Source organism: Humulus lupulus, chromosome 3 (genome assembly GCF_963169125.1).
Source record: "Humulus lupulus chromosome 3, drHumLupu1.1, whole genome shotgun sequence".
NCBI lineage: Eukaryota > Viridiplantae > Streptophyta > Magnoliopsida > Rosales > Cannabaceae > Humulus > Humulus lupulus.
Genome location: NC_084795.1, coordinates 281,497,154 through 281,516,248, shown reverse-complemented (window position 1 = coordinate 281,516,248; position 19,095 = coordinate 281,497,154). Strand labels below are relative to the sequence as shown.

The 19,095-nt window shown below is 31.5% G+C and overlaps 2 protein-coding genes and 1 non-coding gene across 4 annotated transcripts; 1 reads left to right on the top strand and 2 right to left on the bottom strand.

Moving 5' to 3' along the window:
* Positions 1-3,989: 3,989 nt before the first annotated feature.
* On the top strand, positions 3,990-4,061 carry TRNAE-UUC (transfer RNA glutamic acid (anticodon UUC)). Its single transcript has one exon. It is a non-coding gene; the product is annotated as a tRNA-Glu (tRNA).
* Positions 4,062-4,124: 63 nt separating this feature from the next.
* Positions 4,125-6,268, bottom strand: LOC133824693 (extracellular ribonuclease LE-like). The gene is made up of 4 exons (XM_062257657.1): positions 5,979-6,268; positions 5,728-5,883; positions 5,428-5,626; positions 4,125-4,547 (listed from the first exon to the last, which is right to left on the bottom strand). The coding sequence occupies exons 1-4, from the start codon at positions 6,069-6,071 to the stop codon at positions 4,282-4,284; spliced, it is 714 nt and encodes a 237-aa protein (XP_062113641.1). The 5' UTR covers positions 6,072-6,268; the 3' UTR covers positions 4,125-4,281.
* A 5,704-nt stretch (positions 6,269-11,972) lies between these two features.
* On the bottom strand, positions 11,973-17,694 carry LOC133824692 (binding partner of ACD11 1). Of its 2 annotated transcripts, none has more exons than XM_062257655.1 (8): positions 17,443-17,694; positions 17,238-17,341; positions 16,763-16,838; positions 15,733-15,804; positions 15,582-15,644; positions 14,800-15,143; positions 13,833-13,956; positions 11,973-12,368 (listed from the first exon to the last, which is right to left on the bottom strand). In XM_062257655.1, the coding sequence occupies exons 1-8, from the start codon at positions 17,677-17,679 to the stop codon at positions 12,351-12,353; spliced, it is 1,038 nt and encodes a 345-aa protein (XP_062113639.1). In that variant the 5' UTR covers positions 17,680-17,694; the 3' UTR covers positions 11,973-12,350. The 2 variants fall into 2 exon arrangements, with proteins under 2 accessions (XP_062113639.1, XP_062113640.1); XM_062257656.1 differs by having other exon boundaries at positions 14,800-15,140.
* Between the last annotated feature and the right edge of the window lie 1,401 nt (positions 17,695-19,095).

Here is a 19,095-nt window from a genome sequence, read left to right as displayed (position 1 = left end):
AATAATTATTACTTGCTATAATACATATAGGCCAAGAAATTGTACCGATGTTATAGTGCCATTGAATATGATAATGAGTGTGAGTGGTCCTAAAATATTTAGGTACGATCAATTCAAGTATGTAACATGTGCTTATTTATGTGGTTTTGACTGATTCATAAAAAGACTACATAATATCTTTACAACCTAAAAAGAGGGCCACATATTGATCAAATTATTGAGAATATGACCTTTTTGTATTTTTTTTTTTTCTGCTCAATATTTGAATGACTCATACAAGAAAAAGTTAAAAAGAAAAAGAAATCTGACATAAAGTGAGAATTACATTTTATATAAGGTTTTTAATAAGGCAAGTTCTGAAGTCCCTCACCGGACTTAGTCCAACAAGAGGGACCCAAAAAAATTACCAAGTGTCAAGCTATTGAATTATTTGGTATTTTTATTATTACATGATTTTATTTGATGAGCTAGTGATGTAAACCGGTTGTAAAAAAAATTGAATCATGGTCTGAAAAGTATAGGCAAAATAGTAATTTGCAGGTAAAAAAAGTCTACAGTGGAGGGCAATAAGGTAAAATTAGTATTGTGTTCAAACATATTTACGAAATTGGGAAAGTAAATGTTTAAGAGTCACTTAGTAATTTTTAAAGGAGTAGTCAGGAATAATGTTGCATATTAAAGTAATGAATTTTCAGTAACTCATCTGCATATAAGTAACATTTTGATGTCAGTAAGTAATATTAAATAGAGTGGTTAGTAATAACATAATAGCTGAAAGTAAAAAAACCGAAAGTAATTATTGTTTGTTTTTTTGTGAGTAACAAATGAATTGTCTTAGTGAATATCTTAGTTTTGTTTGACTTGTTTAATGGTTAGAAGAATGAATTACCATTGATTATGTAGCTTTAGGTTGTATAGTTAATTTAGAATGAATTTTGGCCATTATATGGTATTTGGTATGTAAGACTTTCCCTTTGCATAAGTTATTTTATAATCTCCTGATGTGTAACACAATTAGAGTATAATAATAATAATACCACTAAACGTACCATATTTAAGTTATAATATTTGTATGGTTGCTCGATTAGGAGTCACTACTTCGTTAAAAAAAAGTGTGATTAAAATATTTCTATCATAAATGGAGACTAAAAATTTAATCTCATACAATATAAAAAGATGATCAATTGATGAATCATTCATACTATACTTTTGTAACTTCATTTGACTTGTACGGTGAAGTACATAGGTTTAAATTGCAAACCACATTGGCGGCTTAGTTGACGAGGAAATTAATAATTTGTTATTGATTGCATGGAAGATGGGGTCAAGTAATTGAGATGTGTCGATTGTACGAATATGTGTTATAGTAGAACATCCCCAATCACGGTTGTGTAATCTAAGCTTTGAACTTACAAAATTATAGTAGGACCCAATTAATTTTCCAATTGTCAAGTTTTGAACAATTGTCATCCCACGTCAATTTTGTAGTAATGTAATGTGTCTATTTTATTTGGTATCATGAAAAAATAGCAAATTGATATTCGATTAGTGACTAAAGTCACAAATTTCACCTGTTGACCCTTAAAAGTTAGCATTTTCGAGATTTTAGTGGTACAATTATTTTTGTCTCTAATATAGCCATTTTATGCAAGATCGTGATGAACTATAAAATTGGTGTTCGAGTAGTGATAACGTTACTGTTAGACCATAAAAATAAACTATTTAATATTTTAGTACTACGATTAATAATCTTGATCAACAAAAGGTAAAATAAATTTATTTATTTATTTTAGTGTTATTTAAATTAGTGGTATGATTATTAAATACATACATTATTTATTTTTATTCAAGATTATTTTTGGATGTAAACCTTATATTTAGAAATCATTAGCAAAATATATTTATTAAATATTTAAACGTAAGAAATTGTTTTTCTTTCCTAATTATCTAATTCAGTGCACACACTCCTAACTTATATTAAATAAATTTATGTATCTCAAATAATTACAAAATCATGAATTTAAGTACTATAGAAATATAGTAAAATCATATTATATCTTAACATATTCAATTAAAAATATAAACAAAGTTATTAAATACAAATTTGTCATACCAAAAATAAACAAAATAAAGCAAGATATACATTTATGAAAAATAAAAAATATTTTTTTTCTTGAACTCCAAATACGTAGCATAAGCAAATCAAGAAGAAACATATCAAATTTATTTTTTACAGATTTATACAAAATATGTTATATATTTACATGTAACTACACTACTTTTAAGTGTTTCTATAATTCTTTAGTACCCAACTTTAGATAGAAAAAAATAAGTTGGTTAAATATTTGGGTAAGTCTAATATATATATATATATATATATATATATATATATAGAGAGAGAGAGAGAGGTATAACAACTTTTGAAGAGAAAGTTACATTTTGGAAATAAAAGTAACAGGTAACAAGTTGCTAAGGGTAAAAAAGTATATTGATGCTTTTTCATATAAAAATATTCATCTCACCATTAAAAGAGAATCTCCAATTATCCAAGGGTTAATAATTTGTGATGAACTTAGTCCCTCAAAATGAAGTGAGGGACTAAAGAAGTGCCCTTTTAATAAGGTTTTCAAAAATATAATATTTTTTATTAGTATTATTTTATGACTTTTTAAAACTTGTGTTCCTTTTTATGAGATTTTTTTCTCATATATTTTGTAAAGAAATCATTATTATGCTATATTTTTGTAAAAAATCATTATTATGCTATATTTTTTTCCCATAATCTAATTTTTTTAATTAAATTTGTCTATACAAACCAAAAAAAGTTTAATTACCATATTTTTGCATATTAATGGTTAAAAAGCCATATTTATGAAAAAATCCCTAAATTAAATTAACCTTTTCTTTTTACTAAATTCACAATGAAAAATGAACATATTTTTAGGCATATATTATTTTGCATTTGTAATTGCACTTAAGTGAACATTATGTTATTAGGAAAAATAAACCATTATGTTTGTATGGATTCCACAATATAAAGAATAATATAAGATATTGCTAGATTTTTTTTTTAATTTCTTTGATCTGGTTAAGAAAAACACATAAGTTCTTTTTTTGTCTTTTGCTCTTGGTATTTGAGATCAAAACCAAAAGAGGACATATTTTTCAAAAGAATTATAACTACTATTGTCTCCATTTTTTTTAAAAATTCATTATATGTTAAAAATAATGTATATATTGTAGTACAGAACATGATAATAATCTAACACCACCATTTTAAGAGATCAATACCACTATTTCGGGAGACAAATACCTACATGTATACATATGTATAAATTCTTTAAGCTGAGTCCAGATTGAACTCCCAACCTCTTGGTACAAAGTAAGAAATCCTCACCGTTAGGCGATACTCACATTGATAATTACCATTGTCTCTTAGTGAAAGGTAAGTTGGTAATTTTTTTTTAGTAAAGGTAAGTCGGTTAATTAAAAATGAAAAATTGGTTTTTTTTTTATCTTTTGAGAAAGCTTGGACTAGTTTCATAGTTTATATTATATTTATCAAAAACCGAGAAAAAAAAACCAAAGAAAAAAGATAATTTGTTAGACTAAACTATTCATTCGAAAAATTAAATTACAAGAGTGTAAAATAAATGCCAAGCATATATTTTGAAAATAAAAATGAAGGCCAAGTATATAAATAAAAAGAGGAAAAATAGTAAATAACTTTTTTCATAAATATGGGAGTACATTGAGAAAAAGTAAAAAACAAGAAAAAATTAATTAATTTGAAAAATATGGAAAGTTTTCTCATTCACAATTCATTTTTTTTTTTGTAAAAAATATCAAAACCCATATTTACTATAAATTCTCAATAATAAAAGGGAAGCTTTCTTTCATATAATAATATGATAATCATCGATTTGAGTTATCAGAGTTGCTTTTTTTCAGTATTATAAGAAATAAATTTGTTGCACCAACACCATGGTTCCGTTGTCGTCCAGCGGTTAGGATATCTGGCTTTCACCCAGGAGACCCGGGTTCGATTCCCGGCAACGGAATTTTTTTTATTTTTTTAAAGTAACAATTTTTTTGGCCTAATAATATATTTTGAAAAAAGAACACAGAACAAGTGGTCTTTCATATATAATTTGAATCGTTTCATGTATTACACAACATTCAAAGATCCAAATTTATAACAACATCATCAGTTATTTCCGGTACAAAAGTAGGGAAGTAGCTAGAGACCAACCCATATTTTAAGTAGTGAACTGATTTGGTTCACTGGGAATAAACATGAGAAAGTGTGGTGGTGATGTCTTCAAAAGTGGGGAAGAGAGCCTGAGAAACACAGGCTTTTCCTTTAGGGAAAACTGGACATTCGATGAAGTTTGAGCCAGAAGAGTCCACACACAAGTAGACCTGGTAAAGCATTGATTCACCTGCTGAGTTGTTATGGCAAGACAATCCTGGTGTGTACCCAACGGCACTCTTTATTGCTTCTTTGATCTTCTCCACTTCGTAAAAGCTTCCATCTGCCACTATACCTAAAAAAAAAACAAGTTCAACAATTACGATTTAGTTAGTGTGATTCATTGTAACAAAAATGAAACAAAATTATATATGGGACACTTGACAAAAATGTACTTAATTATATATATATATATATATTGACTCATTGAGATCGTACGGTTAATGTCAGACAAGAAAGTAATTTAATATTAAGTCTCACATATTTTATTAGGTAAATACTATTTTGACCTTTATATTTTTTTCGAATACATGATTGACTCTTACGTTTTGTTAAATGACAATTCGGACCCTAATTTGATTTTTGTTAAAATATTTTCAATTATAAGATCAATTCTTAAGTCGTTGGACATGGGATGAGTTTACAGTAGCGCAGAAAGTAGTTGAGAGGAACTAAGAATGAAAAATTAAATTTGAAAATATTTTGACCAATCAGATATTATTTTGATCTATTTTATAAAACATAAGGTCTAAACTGTCATTTAACAAAACACAGAAGCCAATCACGTAATCAAAAAAAAACATATAAGTCATACTAATAGTTTTCCTAATATATGGGATCCAATATAAAAAGTAATTATTATTACTTTGTGAAAGGATATTACAAATAGAATTTTGGACAGAACATCAAATAAAAGTGTTAGAGAAAATTTCGAGTACATCTATTTTGCAAACCATTATAAAAAATTTAAAAAAAAAGTTATTGTGAAAAGTAACTAAAAAAACATATATGTTTCTATTTATTTATTGGTGGAGCCGATTTTCTAATGGAAAGTACAAACATTTAGTTGTGAGAATGACACTACTTTTTTGGTCACAAATTAGAAAGAAAGAAAGAATTTTTTTTTTTTTTTGTAATGAAAGAATTTTATTATATTATTATTTGGTTATATATACCTGCAGTTTTAAGAGCTTGAAGAAGATCTACACTGTTTTTGAGGTTAAGATTAGCTTGGAAGTAGGCATGTTGGTCAAGAACAGACTCAGAGCAAGTTCCATGTTTGCTCCACTGTATTCCCCAAAGCTCTGTCCCATCGTTGCTCGGACATGAAAGACTCGTCCATTCTTCTTCCATAGAGCTTATCAGATCAGATATCTACACACACAGACACACATATATATATACATATATTTATCAAAACCCTAGCTAATTTCTCTGAACTTAATAATTTGGTGTAAATAATAAAAGTAGGGCACCTTGGTTTGATCAAAGGCATTACTGGGGTTGCAGCTGGAAGGGGTAGAGCCATTGCTGAACTTAGGCCAAAGCCCAATAATGGTAAATTTTTCCGAAGGTGTTACTCCTGTTGATGGTTTGCAACAACCATGTTCTTCGCAGTATGAGCCTGGCCACTGCATTCGTTTTAAAAATTAAAGAAGATTATTTATGAAAACTTTGGTTTGAAAAAAATATATATTTTGAAATTAATTAATATATGTATAATAACCTGTTGAACGAAGAAGAAGAAATCAAAATTGTCTGCAACACAGAGGACAGAGAGATAGCTAAGTAGTAGAATAGTGATCAAAGCAGACTTCATTTTTTTGAGCTCACTCTCTTAATTTCTTGTCTTGTAAAAGAGTCGAGTATTGTAGCAGTGATGGTGCTCTAACTGGTTGCTGCTATACATATTTATATAGGATAAATGGGTGCCAATTTAAGCAATATTTGATATTGAATTGCACAAATAACATAAATTTCGTTGCTGTACACCACTTCTTCGTCGGCAATTCTCATAATTTAATAATTAACATGGTTCACATGGCTTCTTTAAATATGTAGTAAAGTACATAAATAATTATGGTAATGTTATTTAATATATAATTGATATAGTTCACGTGTTCTTCTTTATATAGTTTTATATATAAAGTAGTTGGGAGCAATAATTTGCACATGTGCCTTTTATCTTGGTCAGATGTGGTAAAATTGAGTGGCCCTAGCTAGGGTTCGGTAGAGGAGATAATGCATTTAGGAAAAATTACATAATATGCTTTGTCACCCAATATAAAATTTTCTATACTACTTTTTATTCTTCACCCATTTTCATACCCATTTTCATGATGGGGAATATTCGGTCACATGCTCATTTCACTAGAAAGCTTTCTAGCCATCAAAAAGTTATCCTAATTATTTTAAGCTTTAGGTACCCCATTAAGCTTTTACAACCAAGTTCATCAAAGAGATATCGTTTTTTAGAAGTTTGTTTTAGTTTTAGATGACCACAAGTAGAATTGTAAAACAATTTCTTCATTTCTCTTTTCTATTACTTCATTCATATAATTCCACTATATAATAGAATAAAGGACATATCTCATATCAAGGGCCACCTCTATTATTTCGATAAATATAATGGAATGTAGTTTAAACAGTAACATGTAAAAGTGTTTTAACAATAGATGTAGAAAGTATAAGTGTAATGCCCCGGATTCCCTAATGTGGTTTAACGGCTGGATTAGTAGACCGGGAGGGCCATAATTGCTTAATTATGCTGTTAAACGTGTTTATGTACGTTTATGAGAATTATATTATAATATAATGTTAATTGTATGCATGTCGGTGATATATGTTGAGACCACATTATGATGTGGGTTTGTTCGAGCTGTTCGATATGAGACGATCGTAGATTATTGATTAGCGGTTTAATCACAGCGGGTTTAAGTGTCGGGACTTGGTTTGAGTCTCGGGGTGATTTTGATGATTAGAGCGTTACCGGGAGATAAATGATAGCAGGATGTGAATTATTGGTGTTTGAGATTATTGAGAATAACGGGAATTGGAGAGCGTTAATTATGATTAACGAGTTAGGAGGAAAGTACCAAAAATGCCCTTGGGAGTCTTTAGAAACCATTAATTGACCTAGGGGGTAAAATGGTCATTTCACCCCTAGGATAGATATAACCTTATTTAGCTGAAAAAGGGTGATGGAAAAACAGAGTATCTTTGAGAGTTCTCCCGTACCTTCTTTTTCTCTCTGTTCTTTGTGGTTTTTGAGCCAACTTTGAGGATTCTAGCTTGGGAAGCAAGCCTTGGGAGTTTGGGAGTGTGCTCCATCATTGAAGAGCTTCATAAGCCAAGCTTTGGGTAAGTTTCTAACCATAGTTTCTCTGGTTTGCTCTGTTTTAGTTTTGCTTTGCAGCTGAAATGTTTAGGGTGAATTCATGGGTTTTGTTGAGAGTTTTGGCTAGGGTTCCCATGCTTGTGATGTTTGGGATGTGTTGGGATGGTTTTTGGGTTCATTTGGCATCAAGAATAGGCTTTGGAAGCTTGGGAATCGAGTTAGAATCGAAGGAGATGAAGAAGGTCGGTTCAGGGGTGTTCTGGGCTGGAGGTAGCGCTACAGCGCCCACCCTAGGGCGCTATAGCGCTCCTCAGGAGGGTTTCTGGCACTTGGGCAGTTATGAGTTTAGCGCTGTAGCGCTGGGGGTTGAGCGCTGTAGCGCTACCCTGTTCCTTCCAAACCCCGTTTTGAGTGTTTTTAAGGGTTTTTGACTTGGGGTTTCAATCCTTAAGGCCCGGGATCGATTCTACTCACCGTGTGGGCATGTTTCGAGGTCCCGAGGATGGTGCTTAGGTTAAGACCCTATTATTGTGGATTCTCATTAATGGAGGTTATAATTGGTTGTGATTAGGTAACCGCTAAGGAACTAAAAGACTGATCGTTCTCAGGGGTCGTCTTTAACATACTTCTCGCTCGAACTTGAGGTAAGAAAACAGTGTATGATTACAGTTGCACCCTGTACAGGTATATGACATGCATGGTTTGGTATTGAAGCATATTGGTTGATATACGTGAACGTGGATTGCATATTAAATGCTAATGAATGATGATCACTTGTTTAAGACACTGACTAGTCAGGGACCGACTCTAAAGTCGATGATCACGCATTGAATGGCTCTATGGCATTAATGCGGGACCGGCCCTAAGGTCGATGAACTTATAAGCGCTTGCCTGGTCTATGACCAGATGACTATAGCCAAGGTATATGACCCTAGTGGCCGTTTGTCACGTGGCTAAGGGACGTTGTCCATAGTTTCGACTCTAGAGTCGTGAGGAAGGTTATGTTGGTGACCAATCACCATGCACCTGTCCTGAACAAACTTATGAATGAAACACTTATCGATTAAGCCCTGGTGACCCTATCGTCACATGGCTAGAGGGAGCGATGCTCATTACTGTGACTTTTGGCTATTGTCACCTATTTGTTGGACTGATAGTCCTGGATGATTATTATGATCGTTGTTGATATTATACCGTATCTTATTGTGTTTTCTTGCTGGGCCTTGGCTCATGGGTGCTACGTGGTGCAGGTAAAAGCTTGGCCAGCCTTGAGTGGAGAGCTTGGGCGGTGTGATGTACATACAGGGCCGCTTGACCGCCACGGTCAAGGAGTTCTCAGAGGGACTAGGGGTTTACCCTATTTTTGCCGCTTAGGCCGGCGGGGATTGTAAATTTGGAACTGTAGCGACTCTTTTGTATTACGAACTACTTGTAAACATTTTGAAAGGCTCATGAGCAGTTTATTTACTTGATGAAATGTACCCTTTCTTTTTTTACTGGTTTTCTACCTTAACCTGATAATAACACTTAGATCACGTTTTTTTTAACCAAAGGACTCGGGTAGCGGGTCAAACTTCCGGTTCACCGTAACTGTTCTGGGGTAACCAGGGCGTTACAATAAGCATAGGGTTGAAAGGTCTAAGTAATATAAGATTCTATCTAAAAACCAATTGGTAATGAGTGAAGTAATTGATGCTCTTATATATTATTGAATGTGCTCACACACTAACACCCCCCTCCTCAATGGTGGTTATTTATGCTCACCAATTTTGAACTGTTGAAACATTAATGACTTTTTTGGCTCACTCTTATTTGGACAATATATTAGGCTCTTTTGGCCGGATTAGCTCACTTATTTATTTGTATATTATTTGAGGCTCGTTGGCTTACTTATTTATTTAGATAGTTATGAACTGCGGTGCTTTTATTTTGCTCTTTTCAGGTTATTTTATTTAAGTATTTTTGGACCGAGTATGCTCACTAGAACATTTTAGACTCTAATAGCATGTAAGAATGTATAATGGAATATAGTTTAGACAGTAACAATAGATGTAGATAGTAATTATAAAAAGTATAAGTATATAGATAAAATGTCTAAGTAACATAAGATTTTATCTCGGAATCAATTAATGATGAGTGAAATAATCAATACTATTATATATTATTATATTGTTAAATGTGCTCACACAATATTCATCCAAAAACACTAAAAGCCATGAAGGGTAGGGTAGGGTAACAAAAACATATATACATAATATGATGAGTATATAAATATATATGGGCTAAACAATAGGCCCACTCATCTCAAATCTCAATAATGCACTTTCTTTGCTCTTTTTGTTTGTCAAGGCCAAGTTGCAGTTACTTGTCTCTGTCATGTCTATTTCTAGTACATATACTCATGTCTCAAAATTAGGACTTTATCCTGCTCTGCTTTATTTATTATCATCTCTCATCATCAAGGCTTTCCCAATATCATCTCTCTGAAATGAACAAAACGTCGATAGGTTATCTACAAGAAAACTCTCCGATCGATGCTTAAGCCAGTAAAATGTTTTTTCCAACAGAGTAACAATAAGAGATCTCGACCTCCCTTGCTATTTACAGTGTTAGCTATTTATAGAAGCGGAATAGAGGATCATGAATCAAATGCTGGGATCTGATTGGTCGAGGAGTAACCCACTTTCCCGCCATTTTCCCTTCACTCACTTAAAAATGGTTCAAATATGAGTGCATGTCGCCTCCGCAAAGAGACCGTACCTCTCCTCTATTGCGGAAGTGGTATTTCGACTATAAGGTTGAATTATTATTTACTTAAACGCAACGTTTTGGGCTATTTACAGAAAATCGTTCAATTGGGCTGCATAGGGGCCTTGGGCCCAACTCTAAACGCTGCATTCGCTCTTCAGGCCCAATACAATATTTTTTTGGATACTAATATTCTACTAAACCAGCAAAAAGAACTCAAACAAAAAACGTTTTCCTAGACAATGTCAATCAATAAATTTAAAAATCTAACACTAACTTCTTTTCTATATTTAGGTTGTGTCCGAGATATAAATTTTGTTTATCATTGTGCAAGATCAAAGAAATTTCTAGTAGGTACCTACAAAAAGGTACTCCCAAGTTAGCCAAGGCTTACAAAATTTATAGAAAGAATCAAGTGAATCTAAAAAGGCAAGATCTTGAAAATGAATACTTGAAAGAAGTACTTGTAAAATTTTAAAATAAAAGTTAGTTAGATACAACTTATCTCATTAGTCTATATCAAACAAATTAGACCTAACTATTTAGTCAATAGTAAGCAGGGATGAAAGTTTATTGAGAAGATATTATTTCGTAAATTGTTATTTTAGAATGGGTTTAGATGAAGTATTTTTTTTTTTAATTTAAAGGATTTTTTATTAATATTTTAACACATTTAAAAGAAAAATAATAAAAATTTGAGAGGATTCATGCCCCCCTCTAAAGTGGATCTGTACCGCATTGTTTGAGTTCAAGCATGTAAAGGAAACAAATAACCAAATGCCATGTGTCGATGTTAGACTTGGAAAATTAGCATTAAAAAAAAGCAAATTGATTGAATAAACAATGAAATGGCTACTTTTTTGTTCAATCCTTTTTTAACATAAAATGGTAATAATAGTATAAACTTTATCATATAAATATAGAGAAGTTTTTTGTTCGGCCTGCAATACTCCTTTTTTCTATTTTCGACATATGGTTACTTTATAATTCTAATATTTTTTTGTAATGACAGTGTTCATTAAAATTGGAAAACTCCACAAATTTTCTAAATAAATTAAAATGTCAAAAACAAAATAGGACTTGTTTGGCACACCAGACTAGATTAGGCAGTATTATTAGGAGGAATTGGATTGTATTGAGTTATACTATCTTAGTACTATACTGTATTTGGTGTTGTATGGTACTAATTTTTTTTAATAAAATAAAATAAATTTCAAAATAACTCAATAATATTACATATATAGTAAAAATAATTTATATTAATATTTTAATATGAAAAAATATTATTAATTTTTTTTTTATATATACAACATTAAAAAAATATTTTTTAAAAGATATAATATATGTAATCTATATTAATAAAAAAAAGACATAAAGCTTGGCACTATAGTGGTGGCCAAACATGAGACTGCTTAGAGTTGTCCAATTTAATAGGTTTGTTATGCCCAAAAGGACCAATCGGTAGATCCAAAGGGTCCACAGTAGTCTTACCCTAGAAATATATTGTGCATAGCAATATATATATTTTTCTTGTCTAAATGGTACTAAATTCAACTTTGAACACAATATACCCATAAAATTTTAATTTATATATTTAGATTATACTTAATTAAAAGTGAAAACAATATGAGAGAATTTCTTCCAGTAAAAATTGTATGTCAAACAATTTTAATTTCTTTTCCACTCAATCAATAATATATATTTCTTTTTAACATTGTTTTCCACTCAACTAATCTTGAAGCTGCAAAATTAATGGACCAGCAGGCACAATTACCCGAGGAAAATTAATATAAAAAATGAAAAAAGAAAAAAAATGAATTACATGATTAAGTGCAGTTGCACACACCAGACCCTAAACGATATATTTGCATATAGAAAGATACAACAAATTTGATATAAACTACTCCAACCAAACCTGCAACCCACATAATATTATGATTGTGACTTTGATGATCATTGATCAGACCAACATGGTTGATGATTGTGTTCATGAGAACAGAACCTGTAATTGGCCTATGCTGCAATTGGATCCTGCAAATAGTACAGAAATCCATTATTCCACAATGAAGGGTACCCAAATTAAATAAATTTGAGTTTTTTTTTTCTTCTTCTCTAAATTAGGCTCCTCGCCTAACTTATAGTATTTCAGGACTAGAAAATTATAGCAGTTGCTATGTTTGTATCTAGAGGAGCTCGAACATCAGATTTTGTGAAAACAAACCGTATGTCTAACCATTTGAGCTACCTTTTTTGGGTATTTTTTTTATCCATTTGGATTATGATGCTGCATTGACCTATCATACATGTGTTTTGCCATAATGAATATTTCCTAGTTTAAATAACTTACAGCAAAAGAAAGCAGCTATCGATGTCCTGTTTGTAAACAGCGACTGAAAGAAATAAAAGTGCTACCCTTCTACTCAATTTTTTTAAAAAAAGTTTATACTTTTTTGGAACCTATGTTTTGTTTTATTACCTGTTTGGACCATGTGTTTTGACATTTTTTTTGGACCCGTGTTTCGTAAAATGGTTCAAATAAACCCATAAATTTAATTTTGATGAAGAAACAATTGAATATAACAAAACTGTTGTTTGGCAAAATGATTTTGTTTTTGTTTTAAATTATTAGTTTGATAGATTATTTGTAATTTTAGCACAGAAAACTTTGACCAAAATTAAGCTTAAGATTCTATTTGAACAATTTTACAAAACACATAGTCCAAAAAGTCATTTGTCAAAACATATGGTCTAAACAAATAATTGGACAAAACACCAGATCCAAAAAAGTATAAACACTTTCTAAAAATTAATAATAATCTACATTGATAAGGAAACTGTGACAGTCAGAATCCCGTGATCCGTAAGGGGAAAGACCGGGTAAGCTGTGCAATCCCACACCGCCTGGGGAAGGTCAAGTGTAATGATTCTAAGACTGTGTAGGTATGGGACTACACAGTTGAAGAGTGCTTAAATGGATTGATGGGTACTACCTATATCAGGAAGATGCATCTTCTTTTCGGTAGCCCATCACTTGAGAACTCCATGGTTAAGCGTGCTTGGCCTGGAGTAATCTAGGGATGGGTGACCTCCTGGGAAGTTTTCCCAGGAAGTGTGCGAGTGAGGACAAAGCACACTGGAAAGACTTATCTTGGTTTGTAGGGCCAGTCGTCATTCCAGAAAGCAGTCATAGTGACGTGGGGTGTCACAGAAACACTCTAGGTTAAGTTCACTTTTAAGCCACAGAAAGCAAACAAAGCCCCATGCTTGTTCTGCCTAAACCTATGCCTCAGTAAATAAATAAGATAACAGCAACAACATCCACAAGTTGTAGCCACTTCTGATTGAAAGGAAGCTGGAGCTCCCTCCCATGCAATGTGGCATGGCACAAAGTGACTCATCGTGGAAAAGGGATGGGAGATATACGTTGACTCCATTAGATTACAATGATGAAATTATATATATATATATATATAATTATATATTATAAACACACACCTTTGTCGTCAAGTTTGACACAGCCATATGGAACTTTTCTCTGGTTTTTGTACCTGCCACCTGGCCAGCCTTAGCTACCTTACTGAATGCACCATTTAACCATGCTGCCCCAGCGGTTACATACCTAATTATCAGCAAATGAGTCCATCAATTTACATTGCTTATTTTATAATGTGACTTATATGAGTGAGAGTGAAACCATAAATAGTTGAGTTAAGGATCAATATTATAAATCATGTAAATAAAAATCAACACAATTTTTTTTTATCCAAGTGATGTACATTGTTACCATGTTACGTTATTTGTTTAATTGCATGTAATATATAAATCATATAGATTGTAAAAAAAAGCCCAACATACCAGCCACACTTCAAAAGTACATATTTTTTTTTATTCCAATACTACTTAATATTAGAGTATGATATCCTACATAGAATAAATGCAAAAATATTGAGCCATTAATAAAAACATGAGTAACTCTACTAATCACCAATTAGATTTTAAATGGAACCCCATGATTTTTGTCATGGTATCATGAATCAATTCCTTTGTGGCTTGACTCACTGTTTGGATTGGTGTGGAACGAATGCCCACAAAAGAATTGACTCTGATACCATGACAAGAATTATGAGGTTCCATCTAAAAACTAACATCTAAAAACTAATTGATGATTAGTAGAGTTACTCATGTTCTTATTAATGACTCAATTATTCTATGTGGGACACCATAATCCAATACTTAAAGACATAATTAGATCGCTAGAAGACAGTACGTTTTGAGAAGTTAAATTATTCCTGTCACTGCAGAACAAACTATGAAAGGTGCCGGGGCACATGTATCTATAATGCTTTGTGAACATTCTCAGCAAATAGAGCAGGTGGTTTAGATAATTTATGATGTAAAGGCTTTAAAATCTGTTAACTATATACAAATGAAGCTTTATGCTTTCAGGCTAATGATTTCATACCTGCTAGTTTTTACAGCTGATCCTGTATTATTAATTTTCCTTTCTGCAGCAAATAGTGCAGCCATTGTTTTATCGGATACTTGCAGCCTTTGATCAACGGATTTTACTTTCTCATTAACAACGGAAATCCCAACTGTCAATTTTTCTGTAAGCCCTACTTTCCTGTCAAAAGAAATAACCTTTGCAGATGCACTGGCTCTCAACTGATGCTTTTCATCAAATGCTTTAGCCTTGTTCACGGCATCTTGTCTAATAGCTGAACCTTTTGCAAGCATATTAGCAACTGCATCTTGAGCTTTACTAACATACACCCTTCCATTGATACGTGGGCTATTTCTGTCCTGCTAATGACGCAAGATCACCAGAGACGCACGGACTCAGAAATTTGCAATAACAAATTAAGTAAAAACTAACAAGGTCACCAAAGAAAATAGAGTTCAATAAAACATGTCGAACATGATAGAAGAATTATGCTTAGTGATGGAAGAGTGCCAGGCCACAATATGCAATATAGTTATCTCCAACTACAGTAAAGATTGAAAATGCTTAAAGATCTTGTTCATTGCATTGGAACATCTATAGGAAGGACTAGAATGCAAGGCAATTTCTCTAATTTTTATTATTGATTGAGGCAAGAAGATCCTTCTTACGAGATCCATTTTGGTCACTCAACTGCCCCAGAAAATCACTCAAATACCAGACCATACTTATGTAACTGAAGCAAAAAAAATGATTTTTAGTAACAAAAAAAGACCTAAAATATTTAGCATTGTGTTTCCTACCTCAGAGTTTGGTGAGACAGGTTCAGGAGCAACACAGACAGCATTTTCCACCATCCTTGCTTCCTGCATGAATTGCATTACTGAATTCAAACTTTCACGATTCAAGCATAGCAAAAGCAAAAAGAATGAATGAACTTGTACATAAACTTACTTGCATCTCATGGTTTGGTACATAATTTTCAACAGGACTTATACTCACAATCTGGTCTACTATTGTTGCTCCCTGCGAAAAAGCACAACTATAATTCTCTGTATAAAAAAAATGCACATAAATGTGTCTGGAACATAGAATAATAATGCTCCCATTATATTAACAAAAATGCGTATTTGACTATTACAAAGAAAATTTTGATGATCTATGTTGTTGGCAATTCATCAAATTAGCACAATTCTATACATTTTGATTGGACTGATATCATGATTATCTGTTAGTGACATGAAAATTAATAAGAAAAAAGGCAACACTGTCAACAATTCATCAAATTATTACAACAAAATCTGATTAGAATAGCATCATGTGTTCAGAAAGCATCTTCAATAACTTAACATACAAAGTCCATTGGAACAAAATATAAATTTCAAAGAAAACTGTTCTTCATATGTCAAATAACTTTAGCTAGGATATTTTGGAAAGCTGATTATGACACATGAGTTTTTTAAATCAATCTTTGCGCATGGATTGACCTTAAAAAATAAAAATAAAAAAGTTTCCACTTTTTCCTCCATTTAATTTTGATAATCAGCAAAATAACCATGTGAAACGAACATAGTGACTTTAAGTTTGAATTTGGACTCCTAATTTGAACCCTGCAATGTTTGGAATACATGAAACAATTGGATTTTCATAACCTAGAAGCACTAAAAGTTGAACTTTAGGCCATTTGAAAGAGAACAGAAGGCCTGTCCACTCAACAAACACCTCAAAGTTGAGTTCAGAGTCAAAATGCACAAACTTTAATTAAGAGGGAAAAAAAGAAGAAGTGGTTTATTGAAAATGGGGAAAGAAAAGAAGACAAGTGGTCATGGACTTGAGTCACATCATTAGTGAGTTAGTTCCCATTGTAAAACAACTGAAGCCTTTACAAAATGGTAGGACACCAACAATATTTCCTAAGGATATCAATGCATAGATGCATAGAACAGATTCATGGTAAGAAATTGAAACAAATAAGAGGCAATACCGATAATAACAATGCAATTTCAAGTGCTTTAGGATCTTTAAATGTAACAAATGCTGTCTTTGATTGCCCATGTTCACTGCACACCAAAAATAAAAGAGGACAAAAAAATAATAATCAAAAGATATAGCTCCAACGAACCCTATACACACGCATACATATTAAATGCTTCTAGATAAGATTGACGAAGGCAGATATATCTACATTTACGGGTGAAATCTACATATGTGGCTGCTATTGAGTCTTCTTCACACGTTTCGCATATATACATTTTTTTAATTAATTATAAGTCTACACAAAATATTTATGAAAAATTAATAAAATAAACACACACAAATTGCTATTTAACTCTATTTTCTAGCGTTTTCTCGGCAACCAAACAAACAGAGACCAAAAACCGTAGAAAGCAAAAGATCCAAAAACAGAACCCAACCCAATATTTATTGAAACACATCCAAAAACAGAAATCAAAACGCACCGCTGGATCTCAATATGTTCAATTTCGCCAGAAAAAGAGAAGAACTCGTGAATTTCTCTCTCGCTAGCTAGATCTGAAACCTTCTTTACTTGCACTGTCCTCGTCTGAATTCATCACACAAAAATAAGTAAATAAATAAGCAAAAATCTAAAGAAGACAAAAAATGGAAGGTTTGGATTAGTTGGGAAGTGAGGAATGAGGTTACCTGCATTGTGAGTAGTTTGAATGGTAATGAAATGAAAATAAGGTAAGGTGTTTGTGAAAAGTCCTGAGTGACAGAAAATAAGAGAATGAGAAGAGAAGAGAAGAGAAGAGAAGAGAAGACAGCTTGGAGAGGTTTGTTAAGTGAAGCTGCCAGCCACCAGACAACTTGGACTTTAACCTTGTTGAAAAAGGAGAGTATTTGAACAGAGAAAGAATGTAACGTGATACAACCTCTCATAATTGCAAATTCCTACCAAATTCCCATTTTGCCCTTCTCTTTATTTAATCTCTAGTCAACTTTCAAATTACTGATTTCTCCCTACTTCCAAGCCATTCTAAAACTTTAGATATAAGATTCATTGGATTTTTTCCTTTAAATGAATCTTCTTTAGATTGTGACTCAATTCTACTGCCTTTTTTTTTTCTTTTTTATATTTATTGAGAAATTGTTAAAAATGAACTTTTTATTTTTGTAAGTAATCTTGAATTTTGGCTTATTTTTTATATTCTTTTGCAAAATGGTCTATGTCTAAAATTCGATTAGTTGTTTAAAATTTTCGACCGACTGTTTAAATTTTTTGACCACTTGTCTAAATTTTCGACTAACTGTTTAAATTATGAGAGACTATTTTACAAAGAATTATCAAAACTAGGCTAGAGTGCAAAATGATTTTTAAAAAATGAGAAATTTGTGAAAATGACATATTTTTTTTAATTGATTTTGCACTCTGATCTAGTTTTGATAATTTTTTGCAAAATAACCCCTGTCTACAATTCGACAAATTATCTAAATTTTTCGACCAGCTGTCTAAATTATGAGTAGTCATTTTACAAAGAATTATTAAAACTAGGCTAGAGTGCAAAACGACTTTAAAAAGTAAGTCATTTTTTTGTCAAAGGACCCAATTTTAAATGTTTATATCATCCCTTTGATTTCATTACCCTTAGTCCAAAATTAAATATAAAAATTTATAAAATGTAATAAATAAAAGTAGAAGTATTGTTATTCACCCTTCTTTCTCATAAGGAGACTGTACAAAGTTAGAGTATATTTTACTAAATTTATAAATAAATTTTAAAAAATGAAAAAAAAATTAATTAAAGATGGACTTCAGCTCCTAGATTTTATTATCTCAAGATGGATATTTTTATATTTATGTTTTTGTGAGGGTGAACCTAAGATTTTGTTTAGAGGGAGTGAAAATTAAATAATTTATTGTTCATAATAGTAGAAGTATACAAGTAAAATGAAAAAATATAAAAGATTAAAAAAAAGATAGAGCATATTTGTAAGAATTTATATAAAATAAGGTAAAATAAGAAAATATATATGTAAAAAATTATAAAATTATAAAATCTCCTCACATGAAATGAGTTAATTCATAAGAAATTGTAAATAGTATTTTGCTAAACACTACTTGTTCATGATTTTGTACAAAAAATGTTTATTATTTAGAATAGGAAATATTTATGCAAGGGCAATAAATATTTTATTTTCATTTTTTTTTGTAATAAGATAGAGAAATTATTATTTTAACAAAGTTCATGTATGATAAAAGCTTACTGTAAAGATAGTTATGTTGATTTTAGAACAAGCAATTACAACTAAGTAAGGACAAAACCGTAAAATCCAATTAATAAACAATTCTTTCCT

What these genes read in the sequence shown, in the direction of transcription:
- LOC133824692 (XM_062257655.1), bottom strand. Translation starts at nt 17,679, where the DNA reads ATGAGAGGTTGTATCACGTTACATTCTTTCTCTGTTCAAATACTCTCC. An exon ending in GAACATATTGAGATCCAGCG is followed by an intron (nt 16,839 to 17,237) that starts GTGCGTTTTGAT and finishes TTTGGTGTGCAG; the next exon opens with TGAACATGGGCAATCAAAGA. An exon ending in CTGTCTCACCAAACTCTGAG is followed by an intron (nt 15,144 to 15,581) that starts GTAGGAAACACA and finishes TTGCGTCATTAG; the next exon opens with CAGGACAGAAATAGCCCACG.
- LOC133824693 (XM_062257657.1), bottom strand. Translation starts at nt 6,071, where the DNA reads ATGAAGTCTGCTTTGATCACTATTCTACTACTTAGCTATCTCTCTGTC. An exon ending in TCTTCTTCTTCGTTCAACAG is followed by an intron (nt 5,884 to 5,978) that starts GTTATTATACAT and finishes AAACGAATGCAG; the next exon opens with TGGCCAGGCTCATACTGCGA. An exon ending in ATGCCTTTGATCAAACCAAG is followed by an intron (nt 5,627 to 5,727) that starts GTGCCCTACTTT and finishes CTGTGTGTGTAG; the next exon opens with ATATCTGATCTGATAAGCTC.